The sequence below is a fragment of the Lagopus muta genome, chromosome 2 (assembly GCF_023343835.1).
Source record: "Lagopus muta isolate bLagMut1 chromosome 2, bLagMut1 primary, whole genome shotgun sequence".
NCBI lineage: Eukaryota > Metazoa > Chordata > Aves > Galliformes > Phasianidae > Lagopus > Lagopus muta.
In genome coordinates this window covers 101,237,885-101,260,532 of record NC_064434.1, presented here as the reverse complement: position 1 = coordinate 101,260,532, position 22,648 = coordinate 101,237,885, and the positions used below count along the sequence as shown (strand labels likewise).

General features: G+C 42.0%; 1 protein-coding gene across 5 annotated transcripts in view; it reads right to left on the bottom strand.

Moving 5' to 3' along the window:
• The window catches only part of COMMD1 (copper metabolism domain containing 1), a 72,162-nt gene that overhangs the window by 37,332 nt on the left and 12,182 nt on the right, over positions 1–22,648 (bottom strand). For all 5 annotated transcript variants that reach the window (XR_007374853.1, XR_007374854.1, XM_048935052.1 and 2 more), the window contains exon 2: positions 15,580–15,861. Coding sequence is in view for 3 of the 5 variants with exons in the window: in XM_048935052.1 (XP_048791009.1) it covers positions 15,580–15,861 (282 nt within the window). In the remaining 2 variants the exon portion in view is untranslated. The remainder of the gene's footprint in view (positions 1–15,579; positions 15,862–22,648) is intronic.

Here is a 22,648-nt window from a genome sequence, read left to right as displayed (position 1 = left end):
CAGATGACAGATGAAGTCCAGAGGGAAGTAAAATAAGATTAAAAAAAGATTATGACCCTCCAGTTAGCTAATGTTAAATGAAACACACAAAGGCACATCCAAGGCACACACCAGTAGTTCTCTCAGTCTGGTTAATCTATCCAGCCCTTTGATGGCACCCTGCTTAAGCTGAGATTGCCACATGATCCACTTGTCCAAAGGGGAAAAACATCAGAAAGAAAGAACTGTCTCCTCACAGGCTTTACAGCCACATGGATCCCTAGTATGCAAAATCATTTGTATAGTCTGATGTCTCATTTTAGTTGAGTGTTTTGCATCCTTCATGGCAAATGCAGTGCTTACAATGCAAACATGCAATGCTGCACTCTGCCCAGCCCCAGCACTGCTGCTAGTGAAACCTCCAGGGTAACCAGTCTGGGTTTTGTTCGTACCAATCCCAAGGACAAAGCTGATTCTCACTTTAAGCATCATTATGTACAAAACTATACAGCTCAAATGCACAAACCTACCCGATAAAGCTTATTAATAGAATACATTGGAGCATTCGGTGCCAAGTAATTCCTACAGGCTAATTGCTTTATAGTGCGCTCCCAGCTTGGCTTTCTAACGTGGCAGAATCATTTTCTCATTTTAGCCAAGAAAAGAGTGGCAGCACCTGTCCAGGGTGGACTTCTGGTGCAGCTGGGCAGCCTCAGTTTTCAAAATGCACCATTGTATTGCAGGTATCTTACTACACCAGTAATTGCTTTTCTCCATGGTTACCTACTTATTTAAACCATAGATTCACTTCACTGTCCAGACTGCATCCAGTATAACCAAGGTTACATTTCACTGTGTATGAAGCATTATTGCTCAGCGCTTCCAAATCTGGAAAAAAAGATGTTAGGAGGAAGAGGCTGTATATTACATGCACTCACAGGGAGCACAAGTATCTAGTATCTAGGGAAACCACTTGAGATAAAAGCGCCATTTCACTTGCGTTGCAACAACAGGGAAAGAAGAGAGAGGCACTAAAAGCCCTTTCCCAGGTTCTGGACAGGGAGGCATTGATGTTTTGCTCTGCTCTACCTCCAACTCAGATTTTCTTTGGCTGAAAGAATCCCAGGAATATTTTCTCTTGTGGCTCATGAATATCTTAAGTGTTCTGCCTTTATTTGCATGTAACCATTAGGTAAACTTATTTGCTCACGGGTTCTTGCATACATAGTGGCAGTCAGAGCCAGGACTTTCAGCACAGCATCTTAAATTCTTTTCAACTCGAAACACAGAAAACACTGGAATTAGAGTTGCCAGGCAACCTTAAACAACATTCTGCCCTTTGGCACATGCACTGCAATAGTCTGTGACAACCAGATCCCACTAATCCATGGCGTTTGGCATGCCAGAACTGAAACAGGGCTGTGTACTGAGGCTGTGCTCTGCCCAGGTCATTGACTGCAGAAGCTGGAAAGCATGGAGCAAGGCAGATGGGAAGCCGCAGGAAGAGAAGAAGCAAGATTTTATGGTTAAGACAGCAATACCAGGAGAACTGGGCTGTGTCTTAACAGGAAAGCCTGCTGAGCAGCATCACACCAAACACAGTGTCACAGCTGCAGGTGTGCCATCAGAAATGTACTCTGGCTGTACTACCAAGGTTGAGGCTCAGTCTGAGTGTTTTCCACTGAGTGCCAACATCAGTGGAAATCTTGGTAGTTTCATCTTCTGCACCTCTGAAATAGGAACTGCAATACTATCATAACTGATTGGTATTTATGGGATTTTTATGATAGTTAGATGGCTTGCCTAGGAGCCTCCCCAGTCATAAACATTATTAAAATAAAACACGAAGAAATTCATAATTTTGTATTCAAAGTACACTGAAAAAAAAAAAGTTCAATAATAAGAAGGAACAAATGAAGACAACAAGCTACTTAACAGCACCCTTTCAACAAGCCCCTTATTATTCTGGGCAGCGAATGAAACGGTGACAGTGTGGGAATGAAAACAAACACAACCACAGCCAAGCAAAGGGCTTTGTGGGAGCATGCAGAGGAACTGCATTCAAACTGGGTAGCCAGATGAGAAAAGCAGTGAGATGACAAGGGAAAAGCACTACTGACAGCTCCTCACCTGAATGAGAAAGCCCTATCTTGCAGTGGGTAGGGGAGGAAGAGCTGCTGGACAGTACATCCCCTTGGGATTTGCAGGTAGAAGTGCTTGCAACGCTCAGCCCTCCATCCCAAGGGCTCTGCAAGGATATGGGTCAGCATCATCTGCTGGGACTGCTAGTGGGAGCTGCAGGGAGTACACAAGAAGGGTCTGAAAAGATGAGGTTGTATCACAGTCCTGGAGCACAGCACCATTCTCCTGCTCTCCACGTGATTTGAGTTGCAGCCTCTTGCACAGCAAGCTGCCACTGCAGAGAGATTAGCTCACCTTCAGCTGCAGAAGTGCTCTTCCAGTATGCAGTGACTAAGAAAAGCAGTGTCTAAAGCTTTGCCTTTAACCCCCAGAGACAGAAGCTCAGTCTTTGAAACAGATCTGTTTGTCCACTGCAGCCCAAACACTCATCCTTAGCTGAAGGCACTGTCTGCCTGCTATCTGCTCTTCTCTGGCATCCACCAAGATTAACTTAAGGTGTTTGCAGAGCAAAGTGCTATGACAGAAAGCAGCTAGGTCACACACTACATTCAGACAATTATAGTGTTTCAGCACACCTGGGTTACTGCTTACCAGCACCATAACTGTCACACAGTGTTTGGCATGCTTAAACTTGTAAAGTACCTCTGCTCTGGTTCTGGAAGTCCAAGTTTGTTTAGTATGGCTTAAGAAAAACACCCATCTATTCAAAGAGGTTTTCTTTATCCTTTCATTCATATCTTGCATTAATTTTACCCCAGGAATTACAAGTGAAACCAAACCCAGATTGCTGTCACCCAGCAGACAGAGATTAATGACATTGACTCAAGCACTTCCCCCAGGGTTAAGCAGGAGCTGCCCCTCTCTTCTGCTTCCTAGAAAGAAGGCTGGGAAACCAGCCTGCCCATCTGGCCCAAGATGAACTAAGCAACCGGGTTCTGCCCACAGTGTTCATCTGAGAAGGGTGGTTGTGAACCACCATTCATCATTATCCAGTTCAAAGGGTAGGATTTACCTCACCAAACATCAGGCTCTACAGCTAAGGCAGTAATATTTGCTTTCTTCTGGAGTCCATGAAGACACATGTTCTTTGTACAAGGGAGTGGTTCAACACAGAAAGCCGAAGTGACCCAGGATTCAGCTGTACATTTCAGTACACATGGAAGTCTGCTGGATTCAATCAGCATCTTCTGCTATTGTGGAAAGAAGTAGTAAGGAAAGCACCGGAAGACACTGTTGCACCAGTGCCTGCACCACCAGTAAGACAACAGCTCTGCTTCAAGTCCTCACAGCAGCGGGTAACACAAAAGCCAATTCTGTTTGTTCTCATTGGATAACAAAGATATTTGAAGGCAGAAACAGGTTCCAGCCTAATTAGGTTGGACCGAGCTTCAGCTTTTTCCCAGGCAGTCGTACTTTACAGCAGCCTGTAAGCATCATGGTGATATTTAGTGGAAATGTAAGCGCTCCATTTCCATAAAAGCTGGCAGCTTAAAATTAGCTGCAGATAATTCAGAATGACTGCCTAGAGCAGAAATGTAATTTCCTGAAAGAGGCTATTGGTTTGAGCACGATGCGCTGCTCTCATGCTGTCACACTTCATTACTTCAGACCAGGTAAGCCAGGAAGCCAGGCTGGTGTAGCTCAACCATTAGAGACCCTCCCCAATGTTGACTTTTTTTAATATGCTGCCTTCCAGGCTGAACACTTAAAAAAAAAAGCTATTATCAAACTAATTTTCTCAAGTCCTGTGGCATACTTAACAATTAAATTCAGCTTTTTCTTTTTCCTTAATAATAGCACTTAAAGAACAGCTCCATTTCTGAGAGCGATCCAATAGAAATGAAATCAATTGACTTAAAGTTTACTGCCTGTAAGCATTCAAATATCACTTCACAGGCTTAAAGAAATACTTATTCCAGCAGTCTGGCACATTCAATGAAGGTTCAGAAGCTGTCAGAGAATTTACTGTAATTTCAGTAGCAATTTGTCAATATCTCAGTTGAATAGGCCCGTGCAAGATAATGGGAGGGAACATCACTGATTTGCACTGCCATACCTAAGCACAAGGAAAATTTGTTTTTTCCATCCCATGTCTGCCTACCAAGATCCACCTAACATTGTTAGGCACCCAATTACAATGTGATAAACTTCACTAACTTCTTCCTGGTGCCATTTATTGCAATTAAGTCACTGGAAATGTGACCAGGGACACAAGGAGGATTAGACTTCAATTCATAGGCTCTCTGACTGGACAGGGTGAGGTGCATTTCTGTCATTTAAACAAGGTGACTGAAATCCTGAAAAAGTTGCATCATTTGTAGGGACTGTATTTCAAGCATTTATTAACCAAATTATGCAAATGTAATGTAAATTATGCTTTTCTTGTCTTATTAACATATTAATGAATATACATCAGTGAGTTGAACTAAAAAGATATCACAGATTTGCATGTTTGATTATCACGGTAGAGTTTTACAAGCAACAATTTGAAAGAAGGACAAAAAAAGAAGTTGTGTCAGTGTCTATGCAAAATCATAGCTTAGAGAGCTTTCTTAATCAACAACTTGGTTTGTGTCTTTCGTAAGTTAAAATCAGAATCTCCTTCTAATTGAAGAGGAGTTGGCTTTGGAATGATGCTCAAAGTAGTCATTCTCTGAACATCTAAAGCAGTAAGCAGGACAGTGTTTTAACCAAAACCTCTCCAAGGATCTCCTTTTTTCTTTCAGAGAAAACAGGCAAAGTTGCACTTCAACACATTGCTCCAGAGGTATTTTCAAAACAAGCAAAAAGGAGAAGAGGCACACAAGGAAACAACAAACTCTATTTTGTTGATGAAATCTTCAACAGTGATCGACTTGTAACAGCAAATATAAAGAAAGTATTTGTTAAAGCTTGACTAAGTCAAGACCCACAGGGCTGCTCAGCTCTCCTCCTTGCTGCATCTGTACTTTCAGTATCAGTTCATGCAACTCAGTCAAACCAGTAGGCTCAGCTCACCTTATCTCCTACCAAACAGTACAGAAAACAACTGGAGAATAGGACAAACATTTCAGTCCTATTTAGTATTAATGACTTCTGTGAATATAACAAAGAAATCGAGAAACAAAATAAACCAACACTGCTGCCTGAAATACCAAGATTCCATTCTTACTGCAATGTTACGAGATTGCCATTTGAAGTGATTTCCAAACCAGATACCTGGCCCACACTTCTCCAGATTCAGTCTACGATACTGAGCTCACATTCACATATTCATCTTCTGTTAGATATCTGCACACCTTAAGAAAGGCTGTCACTACCCAGAGGCTATCCTAAGTGCTCAGAGAAGTTGCTTTATTTCTCACATTCAAGAGAGTGCTAGCAAGTATTTTAAATGGGTGATCCTTTGAACGTATGTGACCATAAGAGCATTTTTCAGTGGCATAGCCAAGTTCTCAATTTCTTCAGCTCAATTTTGCTGTAATTTTCATCTCAGCAAATTGACCCAGACTAAAAATAACTTGGGAAAAAATTAAAAAGATAGGGTGAGTATCTCATTTGAGATTGACTCACTTTCAGCTCTGCAAATGCATAACTAGTGGATAGCACTGTAGTGAGAACAAGTCACAAATGTCAGGAGAACTAAGTCCATAATGCTGCAAGGAAAAAAAAAAAAAACACAACACATCTGACCTGCAATTTCCAGCTGAGATTTAGATATGATTTTCACTGCAGTTCTATTTACCGGCTTCCTCTTGATCAATGTTAGCAAAGTGAAGCAGACTGTGTACTAAGAAGCACCTGTAAGATGAATCCATTTAAGACACGCGTACAAATGAGGTAAGTCCACCTGCAAACACAGATGAAATGTTGGAGCTTTTTCAGTGCAAACACCCACCTGTCATCTGCTGAAAACCTAACCTATACAGCACAGAAATCAGCGTCTGCAAGAAGAGCCTTGCTTCCTACAGTTTCAGTTCACTCCCTTGGAGTGGGGCATAAGCTTCTCTTTTTTTTTTTAATTTTTTTAATTTTTGGCCAGCAATTAGAATTGCATAGGTACTGCCAGGATGAGCAACTGATTGCAGTAACAACACCTAAGCAGAAGGAATGAGAGTTTGCTTTTATACATATTCTGCACTTATTTACCAAGAATTTCATATGTTCACTAACTGCACTGCTGTACAGGGCGCTCTTAACACCTTAGCCTCAATGCTTGGGTACTTGTTGGTATATAAGTCTGTCCTTGCCCTTGACTTTATCAAGTCCAGCGGCTGCAACTCAAATCCTTCAGCTAGCAGCGTGGTAATGAGAAAGCTAACTGGGGGGAAAAGAATATGATTTTTTCTCTAGTTTTAATTGGGACAAGACAGATGACTCTAGAAGGAGAGAAAGCCACAGCTTGCTACAAATTAGAAGATAAATACCTCCTTGATAAAAAGATTACCCTGGGAACTGCCTACAAACCACGTACTCCTGCTGCCCATGCCTTATGCTGCCCAATTTATTAACAGAAGTCTCTCACCACATGGGAACTCAGTTGTGAAAAAAGGTGAAAAAAGATAAGCTGCTGGCAAATACCATACAAGCTGCGCAAAAGGAATGACACAGCTTCACTCTTCCTTCAAAAACTAAAAGATGCAGAGAAGTTCAGCAAGTTAAATCGAACAGTTGGCAGCGATTTCGCTTTGCTATTGCACATTTTGGTTTTGGACCAATTCTCACACAGCCCAAGCTTTTTAAAGAGGACATATATATACATATGCACATATGTAAAACAGAATAAAAAAGAATTCAAAGGGTTAAGCAGCAAAGAAGGGTGTGAATTACAAGTATTTCCGCATCAATTACCAGCTTTCCAATTTTCTATCTTCTGGTATTTTCTTCTGCAGCAGCTCTTCCTGATTAAAATAAACTCATAAGAATCCTTTGTTATTTACAGTCCTGTATGCAAATATTCTGGGATCTCAGGAGAGATCACGACAAACCTGGAGGGATCTCCAAAGAGCTTTACAGTGGCAATGTGGCACACTGTCAAGAGTGGGAGGGCTGGCCAACTGGCAAACAATTCTAAATGTGCTTGGCCAGGCAAGGCCTGTAAAAACAAGACACTTTGTCAGCCAGTGCAGTGAGCACTTACATTCATTACAACTCCCTTTTTTGCTGAGTTTTCTAAGAACAAATTACTTGCTGCTGCTGACATCCAACAGCTCTGAAGAGTGCAGATGGCCAGCAATGCCAAAGCCAAGGCTAAAACAAAGAAGCCAGTTGCTCTGCTGTATAAAGGCTATCCTGCAAAGAAACTCTAACTCCTTCCCGCCTTTTTCTTTTGAGGATTAGGAAAAACTTTTGACTTTTATTAAAAACAGACTAGTGGAGATTACAAATTTTGGTCCTTCAACCACGATTCTCTTCACAAAACAGAACACATTCACACCAAAATCGTGTGCTGCTTGTTTCACAAAAGGTGCATAGTGCCAAACCTAACGACTACCCCCATACTGCCCCTTGGGAGGCCTTAGACCAACAAATGTTCCCTGGGTGCACAACAGGTGGCAACACAGCAGCTGATAGGCACTATCTTTGCACAGTAAAGCTCCTCAACTTCTACTAATCATCAAGGAGCTTCTACTACATATATTACAAACCCATCTTTCTAAGTTTTATTTGAAGTTTGGCCTCCACTAAAGCCTTGCTCAGCTGAAACAAAGCTGAATCTCTAGCTGGCTGCTAAACATGGGACCTGCAGAATTGCACTCCACCTTGCAGCAGTGCCCCAGGCCAGGGAGAAGCTCTGAGTGGCTTCATTGGTCACACAGCCACACGGTGCCAACCTTCACGCAGCACCTCATGCTTTGATTTGTGCATCTGCCATCAGTCTCTATACAGCCCTCTCAGCCTGCTGAAAACTGAACTCCACATCACCTGACCTAGAAGTTGAAGCAGTCAGACTGAAGCAGAGCATGCTGTACAAAATTAACTGAAACACTCTATGGTTCAAACTTCTAATGAGGCTAGTAAACAGAAAGGGAACAAAAATTCATGCAGTGACTGGATTATACCAAGAGCAGCAAAACATCCAGTTCCACCCCAGAGACTGTAGACTGAATGCTGGGGTCAGTCATAGCAGAGACCCTGATGGCACGTCTGACTGCAGGGACTTTATCCAACTTCACAGGTGACCTTAATACAGTTTTAAGAAGGTAAAGAATTTCAAGACTCCAGGACTGAACTGGAAGGATGGATTTGTATGTAGCAGTAGTTGAAATATGAAATAGGTATATTAGAAATACCACAATTTCTCTTGCTAATACCAAGCCTGGGCCACACTTAGCCCATGTGATTGATTCCTGGCTTACTAAAAAAGCTTTTGGGCAGTTATTTAACTAATATCTCAGTTTAATGCTCTTATCTCTGTAACATATTACACTGAAAAATCCCAACATCCACCAATAAAGTTCTGTTCTCTTTCATCAAATTTCACTTGCTTTTAAGAGGAGGTGACAGAAATTGAATTGATGAAGCAGTGGACTGCAGAGAGTACCATGCAGAGGATTAAGGAAATAATCAAGTTAAGTAAGCCAACTGTGCTCCAGTTTTCTCCTGTGCCGAGTGACCCATTGCCCTTTATGGTTTTTATTTGCTTTTCTCTGTACCGTGTTATGTAACTGTTCCCTCCAGCTCATGAATTTCCAAGGTGAACAAAAGCTCAAGTGATTACATTTGTCCTGGTGGCAAAAGGTGATTTTTTCATTTACTGGGTTTTGTATTTTTAATCACATAAAAAAGCCTGTTGCAGTTAAGTCTGTCGATTCAGACTCCGCACTTCCCACTTCTGGCAGGCACAAAGGTTCCAATAACGTTCATATCTACAAAGATTAAAACAGAAAGAGGCTGGAAAAAAGAAATGGTTTGGTGGTTGCTCTTCCTTCCCTTTTGCAGGCCACACCGCCCTTATTCTGTAGTGATGGAGTCTAGAGCTGTTTTTTACCTCAAGAAGCGTCTCCTCACCCACACTGCTGTCCTACAAAAGGAGGGCTGTCTTACCAGAATGTATTCTACTGCAAGGACTGCAAGTCCACTATCTGAAGTTATTTTCACCAATAGTTATGAAGCAGCCTGACCTGAAGCACTTACACCTCAAATCCAGGGACAAGAGCCAAGGCAGACACAGTGCCTCCTTCCTATAGAACGAGCTTACCCATGACATCTTCTCAACTTCATCTTTCAGTGGTGAAAGCCATTGCTACAAATGACCACAGCCTGTGCAGACCATCGTCTTTCACAGACTTGTGCTTACAAAAGTAAGCCAACAGATCTTCAGTAGTATTCAACCTATAATCCTGGCACGGTAATGAGATTTATAGAAGACATCAGTTTGGGAGGCAACAGCTGGGAGAGAATTGCCCTTCCCACCCTAAGTGAAGATGAGGATCATGAACACCTGCAGAACTTGAACATGTGTAAGTCTATGGGTCCCAATGAGATGCATCCCAGAGTCCTGATGGAATTGGCTGATGTAGTCACCAAGCTACTGTCAGTTATATTTAAAAAGTTATGGCAGTCAGATGAAATCCTTTATGACTGGAAAAAAGGCAACGTCACACCCATTTTAAAGAAGGGTAGAAAGAACAACCCAGAGAGCTACTGACCTGTCAGACTCACCTCTGTGCCAGAGAACACCATGAATCAGACCTTCCAGAAAGCTACGCTAAGGCACAGGGAAGACAGGAAGGTGACATGGGATAACCAGCATGGCTTCATCAGGACAAAGTCCTGCCTGACCAATCTTGTCACTTTATGATGGTGTAACTGCATCAATGGACAAGGGAAGAGCTACTGATGTCATCTATCTGCACTTCAGTAAGGCCTTTGACATGGTCCCGCATAACATTCTCTCTCCAAATAGAAAAGTACGGATTTGATGGGTGGACTGTTCAGTGAAAAAGGAACTGATTGCAAGATTGTACCCAGAGAGTGGTGATCAATGGCCCAATGTCCAGATGGAAATTAGTGACAAGTGACGTTCCTCAGGGGTCAGTCTCAGTGCTCTTGCATTATAAATGACATGGACAGTGGGGTTGAGTGCACTGTCAGCAAGTCTGTGGTGACACCAAGCTACATGGTGCAGTCAACACACCCAAGGGACAGGATACCATTAAGACAGACCTAGACAGGCTGTGGCAGTGGGCCCAGATGAACCCTGCGAGGTTAAATAAAACCAAGCGCAAGGTCTTGCAATTGGGTCAGACCAATCCTCAGTATCAGTACAAACTAGGGGATATAAGGATAGAGCACAGCCCTGCCAAAAAGAACTTGGGGATACTGGTGGATGGCATGTGGACATGAATCACCAATGTTACTCCTGCAGTCCAGAAAGCCAACTGTACCCTGGGCTGCATCCAAAGCAGCATGGCAAGCTGGGCAACTGAGGTGATCCTGCCCCTCTATTCTGCAAGGTGAGACCTCACCTGGAGTAATGCATCCAGATGTGGAGTTCTCAGTACAGAAAAGATATGGACCTGTTTGAACATGTCCAGAAGAGGGCTGCAAAAATGATCCTAGGGATGGAACACCTCCCCCTCTACGAGGACTGGCTGAGAGCTGGGGCTGTGCAGCCTGGAGAAGAGAAGGCTCCGGGGAGACCTGAGGGCGGCCTTTCAGTATCTAAAGGGAGGCTATAAGAAGCAAGGGGACAGACACTTCAGCAGAGTCTATTGTGACAGGACAAGGGGAAATGGATTCAAACTAGAAGAGGGGACATTAAATTGGCTATAAGAAGATTTTTATACTACTGGCACAAGCTGCCCAGAGAGGTGGTGGATGCTCATCCTTGAAAACATCCACTGTCAGGCTGGACAGGGCTCTGAGGTGTCCCTGTTCATTGCAAGGCAATTGGACTAGATTGCCTTTATAGGTCCTCTCCAACTCAAAAGATTCTATGATGCTATGAAGCTAAATAGCAGGATTTTGGTTACACTGTGAGAGCATATTCAGTTTTAATATTTGCAAATGTGTGCGAATTCAGCTCATCGTATGTATGCCTGTTGGACAGCTGATGGAAGTTTTCATCTAAACTTCTGTAGAATATACGTAATTAACAAGTCAGAAATGACACCAAAACAATTTCATTCTTCCTCAAAACAGCAAAAGTAGTAAAGATTCAGTCATACAAACTAAAAGTCAATCGAATTCCAGGCTTCAGAGTATAATCTCTTGACCTTCAGAATTCTAATCGCATTTCACTTTCCACGTACAGCACATGACATGGTCATTACAAGTTCTCTAATTTACTCTGAGTTATCAGGATCTGGACCCAGCCACAAGCAGACATTGTGATGTGACAAACCTCAGGTAAACCACAAGCTGACAGTTCTTTTCAGCACCTCACAAACACTTGTACTGGTAAAGGGTTAGTTATCTGTTAAGTCTGTTTATCAGAAAATACTTATCTCACTAGTGAGAATTTTAGTGTAACAAAATTATCATTAGATATTCTATTCATCAAAATCTGTTATTAACGTTTGTCTGTTTTGTATGAGGATTATATGCTTGTTTTATACAAGGATTTCAGTCTTCAGAAAAACGATATGGTATGTGAGGCTGCTCTTTACCATTAATTTTGAATGAAATTATTCTGATTTCATAGCATGCTGCAGCATTTAGTATTTGCTCTGTGGTAGTAATCGCTATCAGTACTCACATTAACTACATTTTATGATACCTGTGTCAGGTGGATAAAAGCATTTTAAAACCTGAAAAGAAGAAATATACAATGCTTTGGGGAAAAAGAGAAGTTTTGCAAATCCCCAAGTCAGTATTTGAGATGAAATTATTGATGAAGTATTGACAAAAAAGGCCATAATCCTGATGCTGTTTCCTTAAGTCTTTATAGAAAGAATCCTGCAGTAGAATTCCTGATTTCATGCGAAGGTAAGCACAGAAAATACTCTGTAGAGCTCATGATTGTCAGGAAAGCATCAGCAGAGCAGTTCCAGCATCTGATACACATCATCTGAGCCAGTGCCAGCCCTGCTGAGCTGCACGGGTAAGAGACACATGACATCATGAGTGACAATTTCTGGGTAAAATATTCCTAATCATTTCCAATTGCACACAGCCAACAAAAAAAGTCTGCCAGCAAGTCAGGCTTGCAGGAGGGAGACAAGAAAAAGAACGTGACAAAGCTTATAAAAAAAGTTTCAATATCTCTTACTACCACAGCGTGGTACATCAGTGTGTTTCTTTTTTCCCTCTTAATATTGACAAGGTCAGATATAAATCTGTAACTGGAAAAAGAGCTTCCTGATGGGAAAGACATGAGGAGAGTGGCTCTCCTCGTTCACCACTCCAGCCCTCCCCACACATATGCATCCTGCTGAAATTTCACACACAAAAACACTCAGAGAACAAGATTGAAAGGACACAAAGTGGGCAGGGAGATATAGATGGTTTTAAAAGTAAACAAGGTACAGAAGACTGGAACCATTCTGAAAAAAAAAAGAAAACAAAACAGATGGGCTGTTAAAAAGAAAGAATGGAATGGACTGGCAGCAACGAGCATAGAATATCACTTATTGTTAATGCAAAATGAAAGCTAAAGTGCAACTACTTAAGGTTTCTCTTAGTCATATTGTCAAAGAAGAAAGGCTTTTAAGGCAGAGCAATCATCATGGCTAGCTTGTTCATTTACTTTAACCAGGATGTACAATGCATACACCAGCAGCATCAAGGAGACTTTAAACGTCACTGTAAAATATTTACTGGAGAAGTGTTTTAAAAGCACTAAGAGTTTTTAAAAGGGGCTCATTCTTCTAAAGGATGGCAAAAATTAATTCATTCAAGTTGTAATGAACTCTCAAAACCAGAAACATCTTTGCTCCATTAGAAAACATAATATTGAACATACTTCACTCAGAGGGTGGTGATGCACTGGAACAGGCTGCCCAAGGAGGTTGTGGATGCCCCATCCCTGGATGTGGCTCTGGGCAGCCTGGTCTGGTGACCCTGCACATGGCGGGCGGGTTGAAACTAGATGACCTTTACGAACCTTTTCAACCCAGGCCATTCTATGATACCACACATAAACTTGGCCTATTTATGAACCAGATACTTGAAATTCCCCTTTTCTAGCCATATTAAGCCTTGCATATAAACTATTCCTTCCCATCATAGAAGAATTGATCAATGACAATTCAGAGGTGTAAGAAAGTGGTTACGTAAGTGGGACCTAAGCCCAATCCAGACAGAGACACTGAGAAGAATCAGAGTGACTTCAAACGCTGGGAAGGCATAGCTCCTACAGAGGATTTCTTTGCTTCTGTTATAACATAAAATATTCATGTTAATTCGCTGCACATCAGTGCAGTTGTATACTCCTCTGCTTTCAAACATCCAAAGGAAAACTGCCTATTCTCTTGAAACAGTCAGCTTTCTTCTACGGATTCATATCTTCACTATTCACCAAATCAAATCTATGACTGACAGTTTTTACCTTTCAGAAATGCCACTCTCTCTGTTTCAGAAAGATATTAGCATATGTACTTTTGATGTGCTACAAAACTGGCTTTTTAGAACTGATATAAGTGTGCTAACGATCTAGTAGAAATATATAAAAAGGCTATAAAAGCTGATGAAGAGTTTCAAGTTGATGGGCTGGATCCAGCATGCAAGAACAACCTGCTCATCCTCCAATAGCAGTCTCTGCTTCCACCTTCCCAGGAGTCCCCAGATACGTGGGGGAGAGGCTGAGAGCTGGATGAAGCAATCTCACAAGCTGATTACTACTGTTTGGTCCCAAAGGTCCTACAACTCCCCTGCCCCAGCCCATCATACAAGGGTGCATTCTTCTGAAAGCTTTTCATCTGGGAACTGATTTAATCCAAAGCTGAAGACTATGTGAGACAGCAGCTTCTTAAACATAAGTTTTGACTCAAGTGGTGATAACAGTAATTATCCCACAATTATTTCTGTAAATACAGTCTCTTACTACCCTTTTTGCACCAGACATCAGGCTTGCTGACAGCTCACTGCTGCACTGTCCTCAGCAAAGATGTTACCCATTACATCCCCTCCTTGGTACATTTGAGATGACACCACGCTGCTAAATTAGTTCATTCTGGTTTTGCTGCAGTGTTCTTTGTTACAAGAAATGACTGGCTCGGAAGTATCTATTCTTGATTCATCTTCACATCCCCTTTATCTCTCTGCACAGGGTGAGACAATTACAAATGTACTTACTGATTGATGTTACTGTAAAAATACATTACTGGGGAAAAACAGCTTCTGAATAGGAGTCTCTAACTGCATAAGTCCCTTATGAAATACAGTGATGATTCTGAGTTGAGTGGAGTTTTTTGCTTGTTTTTAAACAACACAGGTATTCTGAGTTTGCTCATTAATTAATTCTGATGTACTTACTATAATCTTTTTTTCCTCTTCCATTGGAATGGAGGGCAAAAAAAAAAAAAGGGAAGAAAAGCAGACTAAAGAAGTACCTTCAACAATACATACTGCCTTACTTGTACTTTCATTCTAGCCTTGGTATGGTCAGACAGCTCCAGTAAAACCAGTGAGTCTGCACAGGTACAGTCCACATCCTGTAAGCTACCAAAATATTACACAGCCCAAAGGAAACTCACTTGGTGTTAACTGTGAGCATCAAAACCCAAGAATGCTTACAGTATGGCTTGCACTGGCTACTGGTAAGAAGTGAGTTTTAAGATTCACTAATGCCCTGCAAAGGAAAAATATAGCAAACTGAAAAATACAGGAATCTGCCTACAGGAATCTGTCTACAGGATCTGCCAGGAAAAGAAATTTGAAAAGGGGAAGCCATGCCTTCAGATGTTGGTTACAAAGATGAAAAAGAAATGCAGAGTTCAACACTGATGGAGCAACATATCTTTTTCCGGCAGTTAAGACCAGATCATGTAATACAACCAGTAATAAAGATCTACTTGTTAGATGAAAATGGGCAGCAAGTAAAATAAAGGGGAGTCTTCCCCCTCCCTTGTCCTAAAAAGTGAAGATGCTCAACCATTTTTGGCATGTGAATTCTTTTCAGCTTCCACTTGGTGGGCATTATCCAATTTTAGTGTTTGATTAGTTTTGTTGTTTGTTTTTAAAGAATTACCAACTGACTTTGACTTTGCAGCACGTGGAATACAATTCTATTAATCATAAATTTAAATACAAATTTAAAATAATTGCTAACATGATCAATTTTATATTTGACTTTTGTGTTCTCATATTTTCCAAGCTGAAAGTAAGGAGAGCTCTAAGCATAAGTACAATGATAAGCAAACACTGCATTCACCACACAGGTGTCCAAAGATGAAACAAGTTCAAGAACATTAAGGGCCCAATGGTGAGAAATCTACTGAATTGATTTGGAGGCAGAGAATTCAGCAACAGGCAAAATATCTCATCCCAAACATAACTAAGTTAGGTTAACATACTTCACAAAATAAAGCTTACCTGACCGTTTTTCCCCAGTTCCATTTCAACTATTGCAACTGGAGTATTTATCTGATCAACATGTCTTGACTGTGACTTCAGATCCACTCTCCAGTTCATGTTTTTCAAGACGTTATCCCAGCGGCTTTGATTTACCAGGCTCTCATGGATCCTCACTCGGTGGTTTTTCCAAAATTTGGCAATGACCGCAGCTTGATCCGACGTGATGCCGCCTTGCTTTTTTGTTTGGGCAGTGAGAAAAGCTTCCAGCTGATTCAAATCCATATCAGCTGAAGCAATTGACTGTAGGGAGAACAGGAGAAGAGAAAGGGAAAAGCTTGCTTACAAGTACTCTTTAAAATTCTAAGCTGAAGGTTGTATCTTTAGGGCTTTACAAATGTATTTTTGAAGGATAGCAGAGGCAAGTCTCAGTCACGGAAATAACAACTTCCATTAGAGCTCATTTTGCAAGCGCCTACACTACTTAACCCAGACTCCTGCCTCAGGACAGCTGGATCTCTTACAATGAGGAGAAAACCGGGAATTCCTTTGGATATGAAGAACATTTTCACTGCAAGCTCAGCCATATTCTTCAGTGTGCCCTAGGGATACCAACTGGTCTGTACTGGGTGGCTGGGGCAGACATCTGGAGTGATACTGCTGTCCTGATGGCCTGTTAAACAGGAAGGCACAGGCATGCCTTTGGCCAAGGTTGGGACAAACTGGGAGAAACCCCAGCTCATTACGATATTCACAATTTTTCCACCAATGTTTCTAAGGCTGATAATTCTATATAGCCTTAAGTTAGCATTGCTTAACTGGCAGTGGTTGCTAAATACAGCTTTGAAGAGAAGAGAAGACAGGATGTGAAGGGAGGAAACTGTGGTTAAGTTTTCTCACTGTCATTTCAAGCAGACACTTGTTTCATACTCACACAAAATGGATGTGACTCATCTTTAACAAACATGCTGCCTCCAAGCACGCATGGATACAGAGCACAACAAGGAGATATAAGGCTAAAAATCTTGGGACTTGTATCAATTTAATTTTCCTTGATGCTGTATTCCTGCTGTTGTACTCTCTAGGTTACCAGTAAGGTACAAAGCCCTTGGTCTGAAATGCTCCTGGTTTAACACAGGACCACTAAATACCTTACAAGGGATGCCTGCAAGATATCTTGCACTGAATTGCAAGGGACCCACAGGGATCACCAAGTCCAACCCCTACCTCCAAACTGCACCACCCAAACCCAAAGTCTGAGAGCAGTGTCCCAGTGCTCCAAGTCCTGCCAGCTCATGCTGTGACCATCGCCCTCTGGGGCAGAACCTTTCCCTAAGCTCTCTGCAGCACAGCTCCATGCTGTTCCCTCCACACAGCAGAGCTCAGCGCTGCCCTCCGCTCCCTGAGAGGAGCTGCAGCCACCATCAGGGCTCCCCTCAGCTCCTCTGCTCTGCACTGAGCAAACCCGGGGGGCCTCAGGCACTCTGCATAGACCCTTCCTCATCTCTGTAGCACTTTGCAGAATCCAGCACTTGCTATCATTGAACTTCATACAGTTGACCGATTGCCCAGCCCTCTAATTGGTCTAGATCTCTCTGCAGGGCTTCCCTCCCCTTAAGGGAATCAACAACTCTTCTCAATTTAGTATCATCAACACAGTTGCTCAAAACCCCTTCTAGTCCTACATCCAAGTCATTCATAAAAACACTGAAGTACCCCTACAACAGAGCCCTGCAGAACCCCAGCAGTGAGCAGCCACCAGCCTGGCGTAACCCCATTTAATGTAACCCATCAGCCAGCTGCTCACCCATCGCACAATGGTTTTGCCAAGCTGTATGCCAGGCATTTCGTCCAGAAGAACACTGTGAGAAACAGCACAAAAGCTTTGCTGAAATCCAAAGAGATTACATCAACTGGCTTCCCCAGTCAGTGAGATGGGTAACCTTGCCATAAAAGGAGATTAAGTTGGTTAAAGAAGACTTTTCCCCTTATGAACCCATGCTGGCTGCAACCAGTGACTGCACTGTCTTTCAGGTGTTTTTCAGCAACTCCCAGAATAATCTTCAGCACTTTCCAAGCAAAACAAAATATACCGGCACCTTTTAAAGCTGCTGTTCAAAACAAGGCCTAGCATGGAGGCAAGACCTGCATAGTGATGAGCAAAGTGCCAATCTCACTCCCAAAGCCTCCCAGTAGCAAGGAGGTGACTGCAGCAGCCAGCCAACAGAGCACAAAGCACACAACCCTCATCACATCAGGACAGTCTGAAACACAACAGCAGATTAAAAACAAGAAGAAGCCCCAAACAAAGAGCTCGCACATCATGCAAGTGGCACAGAACAGCAGCAGGAGGTTTGCTGCTTGGAAGCAACTGAAGCCAACAATAACACACACTTATCTCCAGCAGATACACCACATCCTTTTTACTGTGAGTTTATTCAAGAGAAAAGCAAATCAAAAGCAAATCCTCCTCCAAAACACAACACACACCTTGTGATCTGCAACAGAGTTCAGCCTTTTAATCACCCAGCATAAGATCCGCCTCCTGAACCTGGGGTACTGTTTAATTTAAGAGGGAAGCTCTGCCTTCCCAAAGTTGCAAGATGCAGCAGCTGCCATCTGTTACACAATTAAGAAAATAAACAGCTACCTGTACTTGAAACAACTGCTCTGTTCTATCATGATTCCAGCTTAATCAGAGCATCTGGCAATTTATTTTAAAATGTGACGTGTCTAACATACCATTCTGTGTATTTCAATTCACTGTATCTGCATATTGACTGCTTTTATCATGAGGATATTTATCTGGAGGAACATTAAAAGCTAATGATCCTCTAAGTGGAAAAAAAGCTTCTTTTTTTTTCTGTTTTAAAGGAACCATTTAGAATCACATAGCTTTCATGCATATTTTCCTGAAGAGGCCTGCCTATGAACAGCAGTGTGAAATATAAAGGCTGCTCCAAAAGTAATGCCTGCTATGATATGACACTGGTGATACGGCAGCAGAGGTTGAACCTTCCCACCAATACTACATTTTGGTGCTGTGTGACTGATGGCCAGTCTCAGCAGAGGGCCAGTCTGCCACAGCAGCATCTGATAGGAGAGTGCACACGAAGCAAAAGGATGGAACTGAATTCCTCCATGTGCAAACAATGGCACCCAGAGACATTCATCGCTGAACATTTACAGAAACAGTGGATATGAGCACAGTGTGGTGGTAGGTGGTGCTTTTCAGCAGTGCTGACAACGGGTCACCTCCACTGCTGCAGATCTGTACAGGGGTGGCATGCAGGCTCTCATTCATCGCTTGGGAAAATGCATTGCTAATGGTGGTGACTGTGTTGGAAAAACAGTGTTTTGCAGCTGAGAATTTGCTCTATCAAATAGTGTTATCATGCTTTTTGTAGCTGTTTTAGTTTCCATGGAAATAAATAGGAGCCTGTGCTTTCAGAGCAACCTACATATTTTGTTACAATATTTTTCATATTACTGTGTGTGTGCATAGACCTGTTGTGTGTTCTGACACCAGCTTTCCTTTATATAAATATTCCATGCAGGTTACAGGAGCAAGGAGAGGAATGAGGTGAATAAACAACCCTAAGGCCCAGCACCTTCTGGAAGCCAAGTCAAGCCCAAGATCAGCCTGAGATTCAGTCTCCCCTCAGCTGCGCAGAAAATTCAGCTGTGCAAAAAATGCCTTCTGTTTTATTCCTGCGCAGAAACCAACACTAGCATGTTCTCTGCACTGAATGAAACAAAGATGTCATGAATTAACAGTGAATCAAATAACCAGGTCATTCTTGTGTACTTGATTTTACAACTTTTGAATATTTCACGTATATAACTTGTGGAACTTTTCTCCCAAGTTTTACCACCTCTATGACAAGGAAAACACAGCAAGATTTCTAGCAACATTTTGCTAAGCTGGTAGAAAAGTAACAAACCACACGAAGTTCCTTATTTTGACACATTATATAAATCTGACTTCTAAGCGCAGCTAACAGAGGAAGCTTACAATCAAGCTTGCAGTTTTAAGCATAAAGATGACAGAAAATATAAGTAGGGCTTGTGCAGGACAGTGAAACTTGCCTGTTTGGCAAAGATCATCCAGAGACTGGGAGTCAAGATTCTCTGTGTCCTACACTTAAAACTTCCATACATTCATATAGAAAATACATACTATATATACACACTTGCTACTTGGTTGTAGTAGCCACGTGTCACAATTAGCAGCCATTTAGATTGTTTTCTCACAGACAGGAGCACACACGTACAGAAAACAGAGACTGTTTACTATTCAGCTCCGAAACCATAGCTGTATTGTGATGGAACATATATCAGATAGCATATGCTTCAAATAACACACCAACACAGTCCACTGTTCAGAACAGAATCTCTCTCGGTTTGCAATCAAGATTACTATCTAAAAGTTCATTTTAAAATAAACGAAAATTATATTAACTGGAAAAGAATACAAACAACGAGTTGTACTTCAGTGTAACCGCACAAAGACATGACTGAAGACATCTTCTTTGATATTCCACAACAAAGCCATCAGCTATAAAGGTTTTCAAGAAACTAAACAGCAGCAACTCATTTTAATATTCTTCTTCATCCGAACTGGGAAACATTTCATAATGAGACAGGAAACCAGATATAAGCTACAAAGAATGACAGAACAATTAAGCTCTTTGCTGGCCTTCCATCTCTTGCTCTGTACAAAGACTTACACAGCTCGTTCTTTAAACAAGCACAGTTGTACTCTGTTACCCAAATGAATGTTGACAGTTAATTTTTTTTTTATATAACTTGAAGAAATGTTTTAATTTAACTTGGCTAAAAATTACAGTTCAGTTAAATTCTGGATAGTATTACAAATTCTTTTCATTATTTTTAACAATGCTCCCTTATTGCATAGTCAGAATATCAAGTTACAGAAAAATACACCCGATTGATATTTCTAAGGATTTATTTAAAGTTAAAGCATGGGCCGTTCTTCTGTGTTTATAACTAAGGACAGATAAAACCCATCTGATTACAGGTCTTCCTTTCAAGCTTTTCAGCACTTGAGCTTAGCACCACAGAGGTTGGAAAAGACCACTATGATCACCAAGCCCAACCCCAGCCCATCCCCACCATGTCCACTGACACGTCTCTCAGTGCCACATCTCCACTGTTCTTGAACACCTCCCTGCACAGTGACTCCATCACCTCCCTGCACAGCTCTGCCTCTGCCTCACTGCTCTTTTGGAGAAGAAACGTTTCCTAACATCCAACCCAAACCTCCCTTAGCGCAACTCAATGCCATTCCCTCTTGTCCTGTCACTGTTACCTGGATAAGAGACCCCCACATTGCTACAATCTCTTCTCAGGGAGTTGTTGGGAGTGATGAGGTCCTCCCTGTATATCCTCTGCTGTAGACTGAACAATCCCCATTCCCTCACCTGCTCCCCAGAAGACCTTCTCAGCCTTGTTGCCCTTCTCTGTACACACAAGAATGAGCACTGAACATGACCAGGACAGCCAGCAGCTGTTGTCTGGTCCCACTGCAGTGATGAAGGACGTTTCACCCTCTGAGAACAACGGTGCACAGATTTCAGCATCATCACTGAAAATGCCTCAGGAATTCAAGGTGTGGAAACTGCTTTATCCACCAGCTCCTACAGCTGAATTACTTCCAGCACTGGTTCAAGAGGGATATATCACACTACTGCCAGTCACTTAATCCAGATAAGCCTTAGAGTGCAGGATCTACCACAGCCCCACCTCAATCACACACCAAGGACTATGGCACGGAGGGAAAGAACTTACGTAGGATCCAGTTCCTGTTTGTACTGCTATCACAAGTCATTTACTACTTCAACACACAAATCATCAACTAACAAAGAGCAGGAAGGTTTTCTAGGAATACATAGCTGCTCTTTGTCAGCAAGTAATTCCATTTACGTTATTACCGCAATTAATTGAAGTGACTAAGGCACCATAAAGCCTGTTTCCACAAGTAGAGTCTTTAAGAGACCACTGTCAGACATTAAAATTCTCCTCGTGTTATACATCCTGAGATTTGATATAACATGCATTTTTTCCTGGGAAGCACGGCTTAGGAGCATCATACAAGGAGCAACTGACTACAGCTTTTTTGCAGAGGCTGGGTAGGTGCATTTAAGCAACAAGAAACAGATGTGGCCATGCTGCCTTCTCCTTGGATTCATCTTCAGTAGAAACCCATTATCTCTTAGAATATAACTCAGCCAATAAAACCAAGACTTCAAATACTATTTCCTTAATGGGACAATATTTGATAACATTGGGATCTTTTGTATTTGCTTAATTAGATCCATTAGACATATGCCTTGGTACACAGAACAGGAAAACAAACTTAAAATCATTATCTCTTCTGAGAAACAGAGCTGGACAGGCACGCAATGCTAGAGGGAAACAACAACTGGTAAAATCCACTGGGGAAAAAAACCCAAAACACTTCATTTCCAGAAATAAAACATTACTTGTCAATGACAGTGGAAGAGCTGGCTGTGTCAGTATGTGTAGGCTTTTATTCCAGATGACCCTCAAAACTGCTGCTAGCCTGCAGCATGCAGAGACCACAAGCTCAGACAAACAGAGGACAGAGAGCTCAGTGCCAGTCTCCACACTAATGAAATCACCTCTGCAGGCTCTGCTAGGTGGGGGTGAGAGGCTATTGCTGCATCAGTAATGCTGCCTTTTGGATGCTCTTTGAAATGCAAGCTTGAAAACTGCTCAGATACTTGGGGCGCATGTATATGGTGGGGGACTGGCTGCAGGCAGATATAATATATAGAGCAGCTCTTAGACCTGCCTGGCCAAAAGACATTGATCACCCAGAGCCAGTTCCAAGCAACGTAGGGCTCCTGTGCATTTTTTTTCCCAGTTAACATCTTTAAAAAAAATCTTCATTGCATATGGGGCAAATGCAGGTTGCCTCTGCTGCATGCAGCTTTGGGAAGCGCAGCTTCTTCCTCTATGTTTAACAAAAAAAAGAAAAAGAAAAGATCGCCATGAGAGCAGCAGGAACAAAAATGCCCTCAGCATCAACATCCTGAGGTTGCAA